General features: G+C 45.6%; 1 protein-coding gene across 2 annotated transcripts in view; it reads left to right on the plus strand.

Annotated features, from left to right (window-relative positions):
- The window catches only part of dnm3a (dynamin 3a), a 445,953-nt gene that overhangs the window by 149,395 nt on the left and 281,391 nt on the right, over window positions 1-15,167 (plus strand). The window contains exons 12-14 of one of the 2 annotated variants that reach the window (XM_072511556.1): window positions 4,704-4,774; window positions 8,281-8,332; window positions 9,178-9,207. In XM_072511556.1, the coding sequence (XP_072367657.1) occupies window positions 4,704-4,774; window positions 8,281-8,332; window positions 9,178-9,207 (153 nt within the window). The remainder of the gene's footprint in view (window positions 1-4,703; window positions 4,775-8,280; window positions 8,333-9,177; window positions 9,208-15,167) is intronic. The other variant, XM_072511557.1, reaches the window with a different exon arrangement.

A 15,167-nucleotide genomic window follows, 5' to 3' on the forward strand; every position in this document is an offset into this window, starting at 1 on the left:
AAATTTTGAGGAGGTAACAGGTCAGGGCCAATGGTGGTAATGCATTTGATGCAGTCTAACATAGATTTTAGCAAGGCTCTGAACAAGTTCTGACATCACAGAATCAATTGTCATGGCGCAGAATGAAACCACTTGGCCCATCGTATCTGCACCGACTCTCCGAATCAGCAACTCACCTTGTACCATTCCCTCGCCTTCTCCCTGTCACCCTGCACATTTTTGCTTTCCAGCTAACGGTCTAAATCCCCTTTGAATGCTTCAATTGAACCTGCCTCCTCCTCACTCAGGCAGTGCATTCCAAACACTAGCCACTCACTGTGTAAAAAGATGCTGGTATTACTTTTGCTTCTTTTGCTAATTACTTTGAATCTGTCCCCCCTCACTCTCGTTTGTTGCACGAGTGGGCACAGTTTCTCCCTATTTCTGTTTTGTCCCGTCATGATTTCGAATTTCTCAATCAAATTTCCTCTCAGCCTTCTTGTCTCTCAGGAAAAACAGTCCTGTCTTCTCCAATTTATTTTCATAATTGAAGTTCCTAATCCATGAAATCATTCTCATGAACTTCTTTCACACGCTTCCTAATGCCTTCACATTCTTCCTAAAGTGCAGCACCAGAACTGGACGCAATGTCTCCAGCTGAGACTGAAGTAGTGACTAATACAAATTCAACATAACCTCCATGCTCTTGTGATCTATGCCCCTATTAATAAAGCCCAGGATACTGTATGCTTTATTAATTGCTCTCTCAATTTGTCCTGCCACCTTCAATGATTTCTGCACAGAAGCATCTAGGTTGCTCTGCTCCCCCCACATTTCATGTGCACCCTTTCTTTTATATGTTCTCCATGTTTTTCTGACCAAAATAAATCACTTCACACTTCTCTGCTTTGAACTTCATCTGCCACTCGCCTGCCCATTCGACAACTTGTCAATGCTCCTTTGAAGTTCTCCACTATCCTCTTCAAACGTTCAAATTCTTGCAGGTTTTGTATCATATGAAAACTTAAATTTGTACCCTGTACATCCAGGTCTATGAATATATATCAGAAGAAACAAGGAGCTCAATTCTGACCCCTGTCCTTCAACCAATTTGATAATCCATGTTGCTGCATTCCCCTTTTATTCTATGAGCTATAACTTTGATCACAAGTCTGTTGTGTCACATTGTATCAAATGCCTTTTGGAAGTCCATGTGCACCACATTGACAGCATTGTGCTCATCAGCCATCACTGTTATCTCCCCAAAAAATTTCCAGCTGGTTACTCAAACATGATTTCGCCTTCTGAAATCCTTGCTGGCTCTCCTTAATTAACCCACTATTAATTTTGTCCAGAATTATTGCTTCTAATAAGTAAAGTCGCCGTAGTCCCAGAAGACCACAGGTTGCTTTCTCCTTTGGGGGGCAGGCCAACTGGTGGTGATTTAACCTGAGGGTTACCTACCACGCCTCAGTTGAGGGACAAGGTTCATGAGTAACCTCAGCAGGTACGAGGATTGAACCCCGCGCTGTTGCCCTCACTCTGCATCACAAATCAGTTGTCCAGCAAACTGAGCTAAACCGCCCCCCTGCAGAACATTATTTAAAAAGAGAGAGACTACAGAATGCTGCAGTGCAGAGGAATCTTGGGCCAGAATTTTCTGAATGAATTTTGGTCGTGCGCCTGACCTGGAAGCGCATAAAATCACACAAGAAAGGTAGTGCGTGTGTCCTGACCTCATCGTGCCCTTGCACAATATTTTGGTCAGCGAGCGCACACATGTCAGTAACACGCCTGCCGACAATTAAGAAGCTAATTTAAATTAATTAAACAGCAATTGACTGGGATTTAACAGTGCCGGTTTTCCTTTATGGTTGGCGAGTGGACCGATTGGCTAGGTGGCATTTAAGTTTAAGGTGCCACCTTGATCCAGGGCGGGATGAAAGGTCAGGATTCAAATAAAATTAGCAAATGTGTCGGGACTGTATTCTTCATATGATTGTGCTGTCTAGACATTCAATGCATAGTTTTCACGCTGATATTTATTTTTAACAGGTCAGCAGCACCCTGAGACAGCTCTGCAGTTGCTGTCCCCCTGAGGGAGCATGTTGGAAATGCCTTGCCTGTGCACTCCCTTTTTTTGAAGTCCACCCTCTACCTGCCCTCCCCTGCAGCGCTCGATCTTTCACAGAGCGCGTTTCACACTCGATGGCCGTTAATTGGCCAACCGGCATGAGATTGTGCCCCCGGGTCAACTGCGTTTCATGCCCACCTCCAGTCCCACCAAGTGCGCGTGCCCAACGGAGGAAGAATTCAGGCTTTGGCGTCTATGTAAATGAATCACAATAAGTTATTATGCAGATACATCAAGCAATGGGGAAGGGAAATGCAATTCTGGCCTTTATTGCAAGGGGGATAGAGTGGAAATATAGAGATGTCTTGCTACAATTGTATGGGGAATTGGTGGGACCACAACCATGCTACTCATAATTTTGGTCTCCTTATTTAAGAAGGGATATTCTAATCTTGAAAGCAATTCAGAGAAGGCCCACTAGCTTGATTCCTGAGATCAAGGGGTTATCTTATGAGGAAAGGTTAGGCCTATGCTCTTTGGAGTTCAGAAGAATGAGGTGATCTGATAGTAACATATAAGATCCTGATGGGGCCTGACAGGATAGATCTTGAGAGGATCTTTCCCTTCATGAGTGCACCCAGAATTAGGGTGGCACAGTTTGAGAATAAGGGGTCTCCCATTTAAGATGGAGCTGAGGAGGAATTGCTTCTCTCTGAGGGCTGTTAATCATTGAAATGCTGTACCCCAAAAGGCAGTGGAGGTTGGGTCTTTTGAGTCATTGCATGTATTCAAGGCAATGTTAGACAGATTTTTTGATCTGCAAGGGAGTCTAGGGTTACGGGGTGTTATAACCTGCCTACTTACGATTGGCTGGGGACTAATGACTATCCCACAATCCCATGAGAGTATGAACTTCCCCAATGAGGGGGGCGGAGAAACTCCTAGTATAAATAAGCTGGCCAGTTCAGGAACCAGCAGGAAGGAGAAGGTAGCAAGGGAAGTTACTGCTACTGTTATGTATATATTATAGTAAATAAACGTTATTATTTTGTATCCTTAAAACTCGTGCTGGATTCTTCGTGGCCCTTACAAAACGGGGGTGGGCAGAAAATTGGAGTTGAGGCCAGTCAGATCAGTAATGATCTTGTTGAATGGTGAACAGGCTTTGAACAGAGTCTCCTATTGTTCCTCTTACTTATATTGTTAAGCAGGACTCAGAACTGGGTCCTTAGCTGTTTGTGGTATATGTCGATCATTTGGACTTGCAAGTAGGAGGCAGTAGTTTGCAGGAAGATATCAATGGATGTTTTTTTTTTCAATTCCTTTATGGAATATGGATGTCACTGGCGAGACCAGAATTTGTTGCCCATCCCTAATTCTCCTGAAGGTCTTTCTGGGCTGCCTTTTTGAACCGCTGCAGTCCCTGAGGTAAAGGTTCACCCACAGTGCTGTTAGAGTGGGAGTTCCAGGATTTTGACCCAGCGATGGTGAAGGAACAATGATATGTTTCCAAGTCAGGATGGTGAGTGACTTGGAGGGGAACTTCCAAGTGATGGTATTCCCAGGTATCTGCTGTTCTTGACCTTCTAGATGGTAATGGTCATGGGTTTGGAAGTTATTGCAGTGCCTCTAGTAGATGGTAGACACATAGCAAATGGGGTTTAATCCGGAGAAGTGGGAGGGTATACAAGGCCAGGAATATACACTAATTAATCAATTCTGAGAAATTTCAGGGAACAGAGGGACCTTGGAGTGGATGTTTAAAATCCTTGTCTATAGCAGGACAGGAATGGCAAAGAAGGCATACAGAATACTTGCCTTTAGTGGCTGAAGCATAGAGTATAATAGCAGGGAGGTTATGCTCGTATTTTATAAAATGCTAGTTATTCCGCAGCTTGAGTACTGTGTACAGTTCTGGTCACCACATTACAGAAAGGATGTGACTACGCTAGAGTTGATACAGAGGTGCCAGAAATGGAGTAACTTAGCTCTGAATAAAAATTGGATAAGCTGGGATTGTTTTCTTCAGAACAGATTTAATTGAGGGTATGAAATTGTGAGGGGCTGAGTTAGAATGTATAGCAAGGAACTATTTCTGCTGGCAGAGTTCATACATTGAAAGTAACTGGTAGAAGGAAGGGGTTGAGGAGTAACATTTTCACCCAAAGCCTGGTTGGGTTCAGGTATTTTCTGCCTGAAAAGGGAGAGGCATAAACCCTCACCGCACTGCAAAAATATTTGAGATGCCATACCCTACAAGGCTATGCACCAAGAGCTAAAATGTGGGGTTAGCTTGCATAACGTTTTCAACCAGCACAGGCAGGACAAGATGAATGGCTTCCTTCAAGTCATTCAATCTCCCTATGTTTCTAAGTTTCTAGATTTAGAGGATGTCAATAATATATTTGCCTCACATCATTATGCCAAAGCTCTAATTTCCAACTGTACCAATTTTCTCAATAGTTGGGTGTATCAAAATAGAAACCGTAACATTGATATTTAATTTGGCCTTGATTCTTACCAGAAAGATGAAACATTCTTAGCAGAAGCTGGGGCGCTGCTCACCTGTTTAGTTAGCTGGTGAAAGAAGCGAGGTAGAATGTATAATTGAAAGTTACATCTTCCAAATTTTTGTTGTTGTCTTTCTTAGGTGTTGTTACTGATTGACATCCAGTTGTCTTACATTAACACTAACCATGAAGACTTCATCGGGTTTGCAAAGTAGGTATCTTGTTCAAGTATTTTCATAGAACCACTCCAGTGCATCCAGAGGCTATTTGGCCCATTGAGTCTGCACAGACCCTCCAAAGAACACCCTACCTAGGCCCACATCCCCACCCTATCCCCATAACACAGTAATCCCCAGCTAACCTTTTGGACATTAAGAGACAATTTAGCATGGCTAATCTACCTAACCTGCCCATCTTTGGACTTGGGAGGAAACCGGAACACCTGGAGGAAACCCATATAGACACGGGGAGAACATACAAACTCCACACAGACAGACACCCAAGATCGGAATTGAAACCGAGTGGGAAAGGAGAGAGAGGCGGAGAGTGGGAAAGGAGAGAGAGGTGGAAAGTGGGGAAGGAGAGGGAGAGGTGGAGTGGGAATGGAAAGAGAGGGGGAACCGGAGAGAGGGAAAGGAGAGTGAGAGAGAAAGATGGAGAGTGGGAAAGGGGAAAGGAGAGACAGAGTGGGAATGGAGACAGATGGAGAGTGGGAAAGGAGACAGATGGAAAGTGGGAAAGGAGAGGGAGAGTGGGAAAGGAGAGAGGGTGGGAAAGTAGAGATAGAGAGAGATGGAGAGTGGGAAAGGGGAGAGAGACGGAGAGTGGGAAAGGGGAGAGAGACGGAGAGTGGGAAAGGGGAGAGAGACGGAGAGTGGGTAAGGAGATAGAATGGTGGAGAGTGGGTGAGGAGAGAGAATGGCGGAGGGTGGGAAAGGAGAGAGGCGGAAAGTGGGGAAGGAGAGAGAGAGGTGGAGTGGGAATGGAAGGAGGGGGGGAACCGGAGAGTGTGAAATGAGAGAGAGAGAGAAAGATGGAGAGTGGGAAAGGGGAGAGTGGGAAAGGGGAGAGTGGGAAAGGGGAGAGTGGGAAAGGGGAGAGTGGGAAAGGGGAGAGTGGGAAAGGGGAGAGTGGGAAAGGGGAGAGTGGGAAAGGGGAGAGTGGGAAAGGGGAGAGTGGGAAAGGGGAGAGTGGGAAAGGGGAGAGTGGGAAAGGGGAGAGTGGGAAAGGGGAGAGTGGGAAAGGGGAGAGTGGGAAAGGGGAGAGTGGGAAAGGGGAGAGTGGGAAAGGGGAGAGTGGGAGAATGGGAAAGGAGAGAGGGAGAATGGGAAAGGAGAGAGGGAGAATGGGAAAGGAGAGAGGGAGAATGGGAAAGGAGAGTGGGAAAGGAGAGAGAGAGAGAGTGTGCAAAAGGAGAGAAAGGAGAGAGAGGGCGGGGAAGGAGAGAGAGGGCGGGGAAGGAGAGAGAGGGCGGGGAAGGAGAGAGGGTGGGGAAGGAGAGAGAGGGCGGTGGAGGAGAGAGAGGGCGGGGAAGGAGAGTGAAGGTGGGAAATGAGAGAGACGGGAGAGAGCGGGAAAGGAGAGTGGGAAAGGAGAGTGGGAAAGGAGAGAGGGGACGAGACGGAGAATGGGAAAGGAGAGAGAGGCGGAGAGTGGGAAAAGAGAGAAAGTGGCGGAGAGTGGGAAAAGGAGAGAGATAGGTGGAGTGAGAATGGAAAGAGAGGGGAAACCGGAGAGTGGGAAAGGACAGAGAGAGACAGAGAGTGGGAAAGGAGAGAGAGAAAGATGGAGAGTGGGAAAGGAGAAAGAGAGTGATGGCGAGTGGGAAGGGAGAGGGAGAGAAAGATGGAGATTAGGAAAGGAGAGAGCGGGAGAGATGGAACGTGGGAAAGGAGAGAGGGAGAGTGGGAAAGGAGAGAGAGTGGGAAAGGAGAGAGAGAGTGGAAAAGGAGAGAGAGGAGGGGGAAGGGGAGAGAGGGTGGGAAAGGAGCGAGAGAGAGAGACGGAGAGTGGGAAAGGAGAGAGAGAGGCGGAGAGTGGGAAAGGAGAGAGAGAGGTGGAGAGTGGGAAGGGAGAGAGAGGCGGAGAGTGCAAAGAGAGAGTGGGAAAGGAGAGAGGGTATGGATGGATAGAGAGGGTGGGAAAGCAGATCGAGGGAGAGATGGAGCGTGGGAAAGGAGAGAGAGGCGGAAAGTGAGAAAGGAGAGAGAGGGTTGGAGAGTCGAAAAGGAGAGAGAGTTGGAGAGTGGGAAAGGAGAGGGAAAGTGATGGAGAGTGGGAAAGGAGAGAGAGAGAGAGACGGAGAATGGAAAGGAGAGACAGAGGTGGTGGGAAAGGAGAGAGAGAGGTGGAGAGAGGAAAAGGAGAGAGAAAGAAGCGGAGAGTGGGAAAGGAGAGAGTGAGGTGGAGAGTGGGAAAGGAGAGAGAGAGGCAGAGAGTGTGAATGGAAAGAGGGGGAGCCAGAGAGTGGGAAAGAAGAGAGAGAGAGACAGGAGAGTGGGAAAGGAGAGAGAGTGGGAAAGGAGAGAGAGGGAGAGATGTACAGTGGGAAATGAGGGAGAGGGCGAGCCGGCGAGTGGGAAAGGAGAGAGGGAGAGCCGGAGAGTGGGAAGGGACAGAGAGAGAGTTGGAGAGTGGGAAAGGAGAGAGAGTGGCGGAGAGTGGGAAAGGAGAGAGAGTTGCGGAGAGTGGGAAAGGAGAGAGAGAGCCGGAGAGTGGGAAAGGAGAGAGAGAGAGAGCCAGAGAGTGGGAAAGGAGAGAGAGTTGCGGAGAGTGGGAAAGGAGAGAGAGTTGCGGAGAGTGGGAAAGGAGAGAGAGAGGCGGAAAGTGGGAATAGAAAGAGAGGGGAACCGGAGAATGGGAAAGGAGAGAGAGAGAGAGAGACGGAGAGTGGGAAAGGAGAGAGAGAGAGCGAAGGTGAGTGGGAAAGGAGAGCGAGAAAGACACACACGCACACAGAGTGAGAAAGGAAATCAAGCAAAAATTTCGGCTGAGTTTCAGGAGTGCTATGGATGAGGCACCGAAGCTCTACTAGTTGGGGCTTGGGTGATTTCTGTTATATTCTGTGATTTATTTTTGTTTGCAAGTTATCCCAACTAAGAATGCACAGAGATTCACATGTACGTTACAGTATTTCAACTTTTACGTTGTTTTTCCGGGTGGTAAATGTCCAAAAAAAAACTCCGGCTTTAATATTGATTCCTAATAGAACCCATCATTCGCTTAAGTTGTTTCCCTTAAAGTTGTGATATTCAGGAATACAATCATAACTTTATGCGAGGAAGTAATGTACAGATTAAAACAACTGCAAGGAAAGCTGAGGACTGACAGCAGGAAGATCGTTTTCAAAGAGATTGATGTTGATTGGTTATCAAGTGGACTCTGATTGGGAGAACGGTTGCCATGCAGAATGCACCAGGGAACAGTTAACTGCCAAGTTTTGTTTAAATTCAAACCAGGCAGGTTGACTCTGGCTTGTCAAAGCACCAATCAGCATCCTCTCCTTATGCAGTATATATTGTTGCTACCTTTGAAATTTAGTTTTCTTCCAAATCTATCCTGATGAGTGCAAGGCAAAATGCTTCGACGGCATTTCTCCTGTTTCAGCAATTCACAAACAAAATTATGAATTAGTTAATATCTCTTTTCTGTGGTATCTAAACGATTTATATAACTTGATATTCATCCTGTGGACTTCTTATATGTATTTTTCTATAGTGCCCAACAAAGGTCGAGTCAACTTTGCAAGAAGCACACCGTTGGAAATCAGGTATGAGTGTCTTTACTTAGAAACTTGTGTGAAGGCCGAAATAGATGCATCATCACACTTCTGTGATTTGAATTTAATTTGCATTCCTTACAATAGTTTTTACACATGCAGATTTTTTTTTGCAACATTATGAGCATTTACTGTAGTAAATTTAGGATTTGTTGAAGAATTATTTCTGAAATTCACCACTTTGAGCGTAGCCTGATTGGCTTTGAAACAAATATTGCTCAGCCATTTTTCTCTTCTCATCACTGCCACCATCTGCGTCACATTGACTACCTTTTTACTCTTTTTTTTTTTGTTGCCTTTTTCCCTTCCGATGATCCTTCATCACAACTAATTGCACTTTGTTTACAACTTTTTTTGTTGATGCTTGGAGAAGAATTATTGGTGAGTAAGCAATGTGTGCCTTTATGTTGTGTAGTTTACTAGTTCAGACATGTGCATATCTTTATTAAGTGCTAAAGAGAAGGCCTTCAAGGTGAGGGCAGGCTGTCTATTTCACTGAAAATGTTAAGTAGTTATCTCTGTTTTGTGGAGAACCTGGTTTTTGCTGGTGTCTGTTACAATAGATTTGATTGGAGTTAAGTGTAAACCTTTTTACAGTGTAAAATTTAGTAATTTAATGTAGTTTGCAAACCTCAAAATCCATTTAACTAATTCTTTTCTAAAGAGAATTGTATTTATTAGGCGATTGTTATAGTTCAGTATGCCAACCAATTGATGTGAAACTGCAACAGGCACTTAAAGACATTTTCAACTTAATATTTTAAAAATGTATTTTAAATCCCATATTTTTACCAATGTATTTCTTTGTTGCATTTCTTTTGTTTTTGCTATTCCAGGACTCTCATCTTCCACTCTTGAGGCAAATTGTACGGGCTAAGATTTTGTAAGATGCACTGTTGGTTTATTACCGAGCATTGTAATTTTTATGTCAGCTTGCCTATAACCAAATAACACACTGATCTTCGGTTTGCTATTAACCTTTTTGGACATTTACGTATTTTTAACCTTCAATGCACATACAAAAAGGATATATGTTATCTATTTACTGCTTAGAGTTACTAACTATGTTGATGCACATGTATGAACTGGTATGTCATTGAGCTGAAATCGATATGCCAATATGTAAAACAGCACATGGATTCTAGTCTCCATGTTTATAATATCAAATTACAATTTGACAATTTCATTATCCAGGTCTTTCACATATAATATATATGTGTATATAATATAAACATTGAATTTATAATGGTAGATTTGTACTACCTAGTTAATTTGCTATACAGCGTATACAGTCTATCGATCATTTGTGATATTTAGATCTTTGACCTTTACATTATCATCTGAATATTTTGCCTAATTCTACATGGCTTTCATGTTGCAATTTTATGCCTTGGATAGTCTATTTGTTGCGTCCTTGCTTTGAACAGGCCATTTATATTTTTAAAAACTGCTAACTGGGCAGAATTGTTGAGACATGGATAATGGAAACTGCTCCTCTAATTTTGTGCATGCTTGGCGAGATATATGTTAATATTTTAGGCTACTAACACTTTCAGTCTTTTAGAAATGAGTCAGCACCTTGCTGTGCTTTAGATCTGTCCTGATTTGATCTGTCACTTTAGTTGGTGATCACAGCCTTTTTTTAATGAGACTTGAAATATTTAGTCTTCCAGCCTGTTTTGTCTCACAACTCAGAATGAATATCTGTCTTGCGTTAAGTGTTTCAAGCAAAAGAGTTTTATGTCTGTATTCTGCAATAAGATCCTTGGGAGTTTTGGGTCGCACATGTGTATAATATATGCTGGAAAAGTATGTCTAATTTTTTTTTGTAAATGTGCTTTGTGACTTCAGACATATTAGTTTCATAATTTTAATATGTGATATTTGTGAAAATTCGAAACTGCAGAGTACTTATTCTGTGGCCTTATCAAACAACTTTGGTACATGATATAAAAACTGGACTTAGTTAAATTAACTCATGCAGCAAGGCAATAGGGGTAGAGCTCAGGAATAGGAAGCATGCAGTCACAGTGTTGGGCGTTTATTATAGGCCCCCCCAACAGCCAACGGGTGATAGAGGAGCAGACATGTAGGCAGATTTTCAAAAGATGTAAAGGCAACAGGATTGTTGTGGTCGGTGATTTTAACTTCCCCTCTGCAGAGGGACATAGTTTAAGTGAGTGGGCATGGGTCGAGCAGATGGAATACAATGTTGGTAAATGTAAGGTCATCCATGTTGGTAGGAATAACACCAAAATGGACTATTATTTAAATGGTAAAAAATTGCAGCATGCTGCTGTGCAGAGCGACTTGGGTGTCCTTGTGCATGAATTGCAAAACGTTGGTTTGCAGGTGCAGCAGGCATTTAAGAAGGCAAATGGAATTTTGTCCTTCATTGCTAGAGGGATGGAGTTTAAAAACAGGGATATTACATTGCAACTGTATAGGATGCTGGTGATGCCACACCTGGAATACTGTATACAGTTTTGGTCTCCTTACTTGAGAAAAGATGTACTGGCACTGGAAGGGGTGTAGAGGAGATTCACTAGGTTGATTCCGGAGTTGAGAGGATTGGCTTATGAGGAGAGACTGAGTAGACTGGGACTACACTCAGTGGAATTTTGAAGAATGATGGGGGATCTGATAGAAACATACAAAATGATGAAGGAAATAGTTAAGATAGAAGCAGGAAGGTTGTTTCCTCAGGGGGTGAAACTGGAACAGGGGGTATCGCCTCAAAATAAGGGGTAGCAGTTATAGGACTGAGTTGAGGAGGAACTACTTCACCCAAAGGGTTGTAAATCTGTGGAATTCCCTGCCGAGTGAAGAAGTTGAGGCTACCTTGTTGGATATTTTTAAGGCAAAGATAGATAGATTTTTGAACAGTAACGGCATTAAGGGTTATGGTGAGTGGGCGGGTCAGTGGAGCTGAGTTCTCAGAAAGATCAGCCATGATTTTATTGAATGACAGAGCAGGCATGAGGGGTCAGATGACCTACACCTGCTCCTAGTTCTTATGTTCTTATATTGACTGGGACTCACTTAGTGCTCGGGGCTTGGATGGGGCACAGTTTGTAAGGAGCATCCAGGAGGGCTTCTTGAAACAATATGTAGATCATCCAACTAGGGAAATTTGTCTGCGGACAAATGGGCACGGTCTACATTTCCGAAAACGGCTTCGAAGTGAATCCACAAGCGTCCTGCAAACGCTGTGGGGTGTTCAGACTTTTTCTGTCTGCACTTATTTAGACCGTCTACGGGGTCGCCCCGGTTGTACCCGATCGCATCCAGGATGGCGGCATGCATTTCTGCAAGGGTGCCTCCTCCTACATTCTGTGGGTCGGGAAGGGCTGCTGCGACCGATGGGTCTAAGCTGAGGACCGTGAGCTTTACCTGCTCTTTCTCATCCAGGCCGTACATGGTCGCCTGGTGTTTGACGGTGGCAAAGAAATGGTGTGGGTCTGAAGCGGGGAGGAACGGTGTGATTTTGGCACACGCGTCCCGTAATTGGGTCACTGTGAGGGGGGTGGAATATAAGACTTCCGCCTCGTCTGCTGTGGCGGTGCGGTGGGTTGTTACAGGGTTCATGGGAGCCTGTATTATCTGGTGTGTGGGGGTGGGGCTGCCTTCCTCCTTTGGGGTTTTCCCTGCGCACATGCTCCCTGAACATATCTCTGCACTGTCTCTTGCAATTCTTCCCAATCAGGGCCGTCTTCCTGGTCTAAACTTTCCCCAAAGGTTTCTTGAAATCCCTTTTGGACAGAAAGCAGTGCTTTCAAGTCTGCAATCTGCTTTCGGCACTTTGCATGGTCCAAAGTACTCTGCCTTTGTTCTGTGGTTGTGGCGTGGAGCGCTCTCAAGGCTGCCTTGAGATCACTGCATTGTTTCTGGAGCGTCCTGTTTCTTTCTTTACCAGGACTGCACGCTGCAGGTCCTGATAAGCCTTTTTATATTGTGACTGGAAACTACTCAAGTGCGCCAGACAAGATTGGTGATCCCGTTTGGCGTCAGCCACCTCTTCGTCCTTTGCTGCTAATTTCCCTTTTAACTCCAGGTTCTCTTTCTCAACTTCGCATACATCGATTTTACTCGTCCGATGTATGCCTTCTATTTCTTTGCGGAGCGCCCTGACGACCTCCTCTGTGCCTTGCAATTGTGCCAGACAGGATACAATTGCCATCGGCTTGCGCGCTTTTGATAAACTCTTTTTGTGGATCTCACTCAGGTTCTCCCACCAAGTATGCCCTATACTTCCAGGATCTGAGTCGTCGTTATTGCAGAAATCTTTCCACATGGGCCATCCTTTGCCCTGCAGAATTTTGCGGATTTCCACTTCCCAAACGGGACACTGTCCCGCTCCTACGCTGCTGACTGGTGCGACAGCAAAATCTTCGGGGTTCATGAGGCGCTGCATCGCTTGCATTGCCTGCATGGCTCTCTCTTATCTGCTCGTTACGTTCGAATTTGGAACAGGGGGCAAAGGTGGTGTAGATGCGGATACGGCTTGCGCTAATTTCCGAAATACCAACTGCCGATAGTTTTGACGCAACAAAAAATCTATCAGTTTTGCCTTATAACCCTGTTAGTTACGCATGCATATACACACTTCCGAATTGTGAATTATTAACCAGAACCGCTTGAACACTTGTGGTTTTTTTTTTTTTTGTTTCCGATTGGATTCTAATTCAAATGTTGGGGTTCTCCCGGAGTGGTGTTCCACTTCTAAGTCGGGTCCCGTCAGGATGTCGCCAATTATGTTGCTCTTTTTAGCCTTAGTCTATTTGCTCTGATTACGTCACCTTTGCTCACGAGTCGCCAGGTATCTTTCTGATACCGCCATGTGGTTCAAGTTCAGGTTATGATTAATAATACAGCACACCGCTCAGTAAGGATTAAAACAACGGTCATTTATTATATACAACAAGCAATATTAATACACTAATACTACTATCTATATAATAAACCTATCACTACTGGCCAATACTTAATTTAGGAAGAGCCCACCAGGTCAGGGAAACGAATGGCTTGTCCAATCAGATCTGGCCCGCGGGATTCAAAAGGCTGCTACAGGTCGGTGGCTAGGTGTCTCTACCGGATAGCGATCGCTGGATTCAAACTTAGTGTTGCCGGTTGCTGTTTTTGCGAAGGTCTCGAGCAGGCGAAGAGGAGAGAGAGAGAGAGATCTGAACTTGGACCCTCACTTTTATAGGGCCCAGGGGCTTCCCGCCTCCTGGGGCGGCCCTTGACCCTGAGTCCCAAGTGATTGGATCTGTCCCCAATCTCTGGGGTCGATGTGTCCAATGGTGAGTCGATTCCTCGATCGGGGGGTGGTCGCTCACCTGTCTTTGTTTCGGCCACTGCAGGCGCCGACAGGTCTGGCCCGGTATTCAATTGCTAATATGTTGCAATTGTTCCCGGGGACAGCCGATTTAACTGCAGCTGTCTGGATAGATGGGCTGCAAACAGTCCTGAATGCAACTGCAAATTCCTGGGTTGATGGGCTGTTGATAGCCCTGAGTATCGATCTGGGCTAACTTCCCAGAGCCGAATATGCAATACTGTCTGCAGCTGCCTGCTTGTGTCTTCTTAGCTGCTTTTCCCAGCAGTCTTTCGGGTTAGCCATTTTAAACTGGGTTTTGGCCAGATTAATCGGAATGCAGCCATTTTACGTGGCTACAGTCTCCATTTTTTAAAGATATCGTCTAGCGTGGCTGGTGGGAATGTGTGGTTGCCGCAGATGGGGACCATGGGGGACATCTCGGTTAAACCGAAATGCTGCCTCATCTCTCCCGGTCCTAATGGTGCTTCCAGTTCCCCCCACCTATCGTCCCCCACGACTGGCATGTCCAGTTCATGTCTTCAGTGGTGCTACCATCAGTGGGAAAGATGAATACTTTGTCGGGGGGGATGGGACAGCTGCCGTGGCGAGGGCCCTGAGGGTCGTTCCCTTGCAGGATGACTACTCCAGATTCACCCATTCTGTGTTGGGTTCTCGTATCCATCTCCTCACTCCCTCGGTTGTGGCTGCCAGAGGTAGTATTGTAGATTCGTCAGGGTCAGACCGCCCATATTTTTCCTCCGTTGCAGTGTCGACTTAGGGATCCTTTGGTTCTTACCCCCCACACACAAACAGCATGATCATTTTGTCTACCTTACGGATCTAAACAGAGAGAGGAACCTTTGCAGAACGTTCTTGATCGTCTGCACCCCCCCCTGCCAGGGAAAGCGGGAGTGCATCTTATCTCTGTAGGTCCTTTTTAACTTCCTCCGCCAGGCTGGTCAGATTCCGCTTGTGGATCCGTGTCCAGTCATGGGCTATCTGGATCCCCAGGTAGCAGAATTTGTTTTGGGCTAGTTTGAATGGTAGTGCCTCCAGTTCTGTCCCTTCCCTGTTCGGGTTCACCGGTAATGCCTGGCTCTTGCCCAGGTTGAGTTTGAAGCCCGAGAAGGCTCTGAACTCTTCCAGGAGCTGTATGATTGCTTTCAGGCTGTTCCGTGGATCCAAGACGTAGAGGAGCAGGTCATAGGTGTAGAGTGAAACTCTGTGCTCTCTGCCTCCTCTTTGATGCCCTTCCAGCTTTTTGGTCTCGCAGAGCGATCGGCAGGGTTCCAATTTCAGGGCAAACAGGCATCCCTGCCTTGTGCCTCTGTTTAGCTGGAAGTACTCGGAGCTAGTGGTGTTGGTCCGAACGCTCGCCTTGGGGACGTTGTACAGGAGTTTCACCCACGAGGCGAACCATGTCTCCAGCCTAAACCGCTCCAGTACTTCAAAGAGGTACTTCCACTCGACTCTGTTGAAGGCCTTTTCTGCGTCCAGGGAGACCAT

The sequence above is a fragment of the Scyliorhinus torazame genome, chromosome 7, assembly GCF_047496885.1.
Source record: "Scyliorhinus torazame isolate Kashiwa2021f chromosome 7, sScyTor2.1, whole genome shotgun sequence".
NCBI classification, from domain to species: Eukaryota; Metazoa; Chordata; class Chondrichthyes; order Carcharhiniformes; family Scyliorhinidae; genus Scyliorhinus; species Scyliorhinus torazame.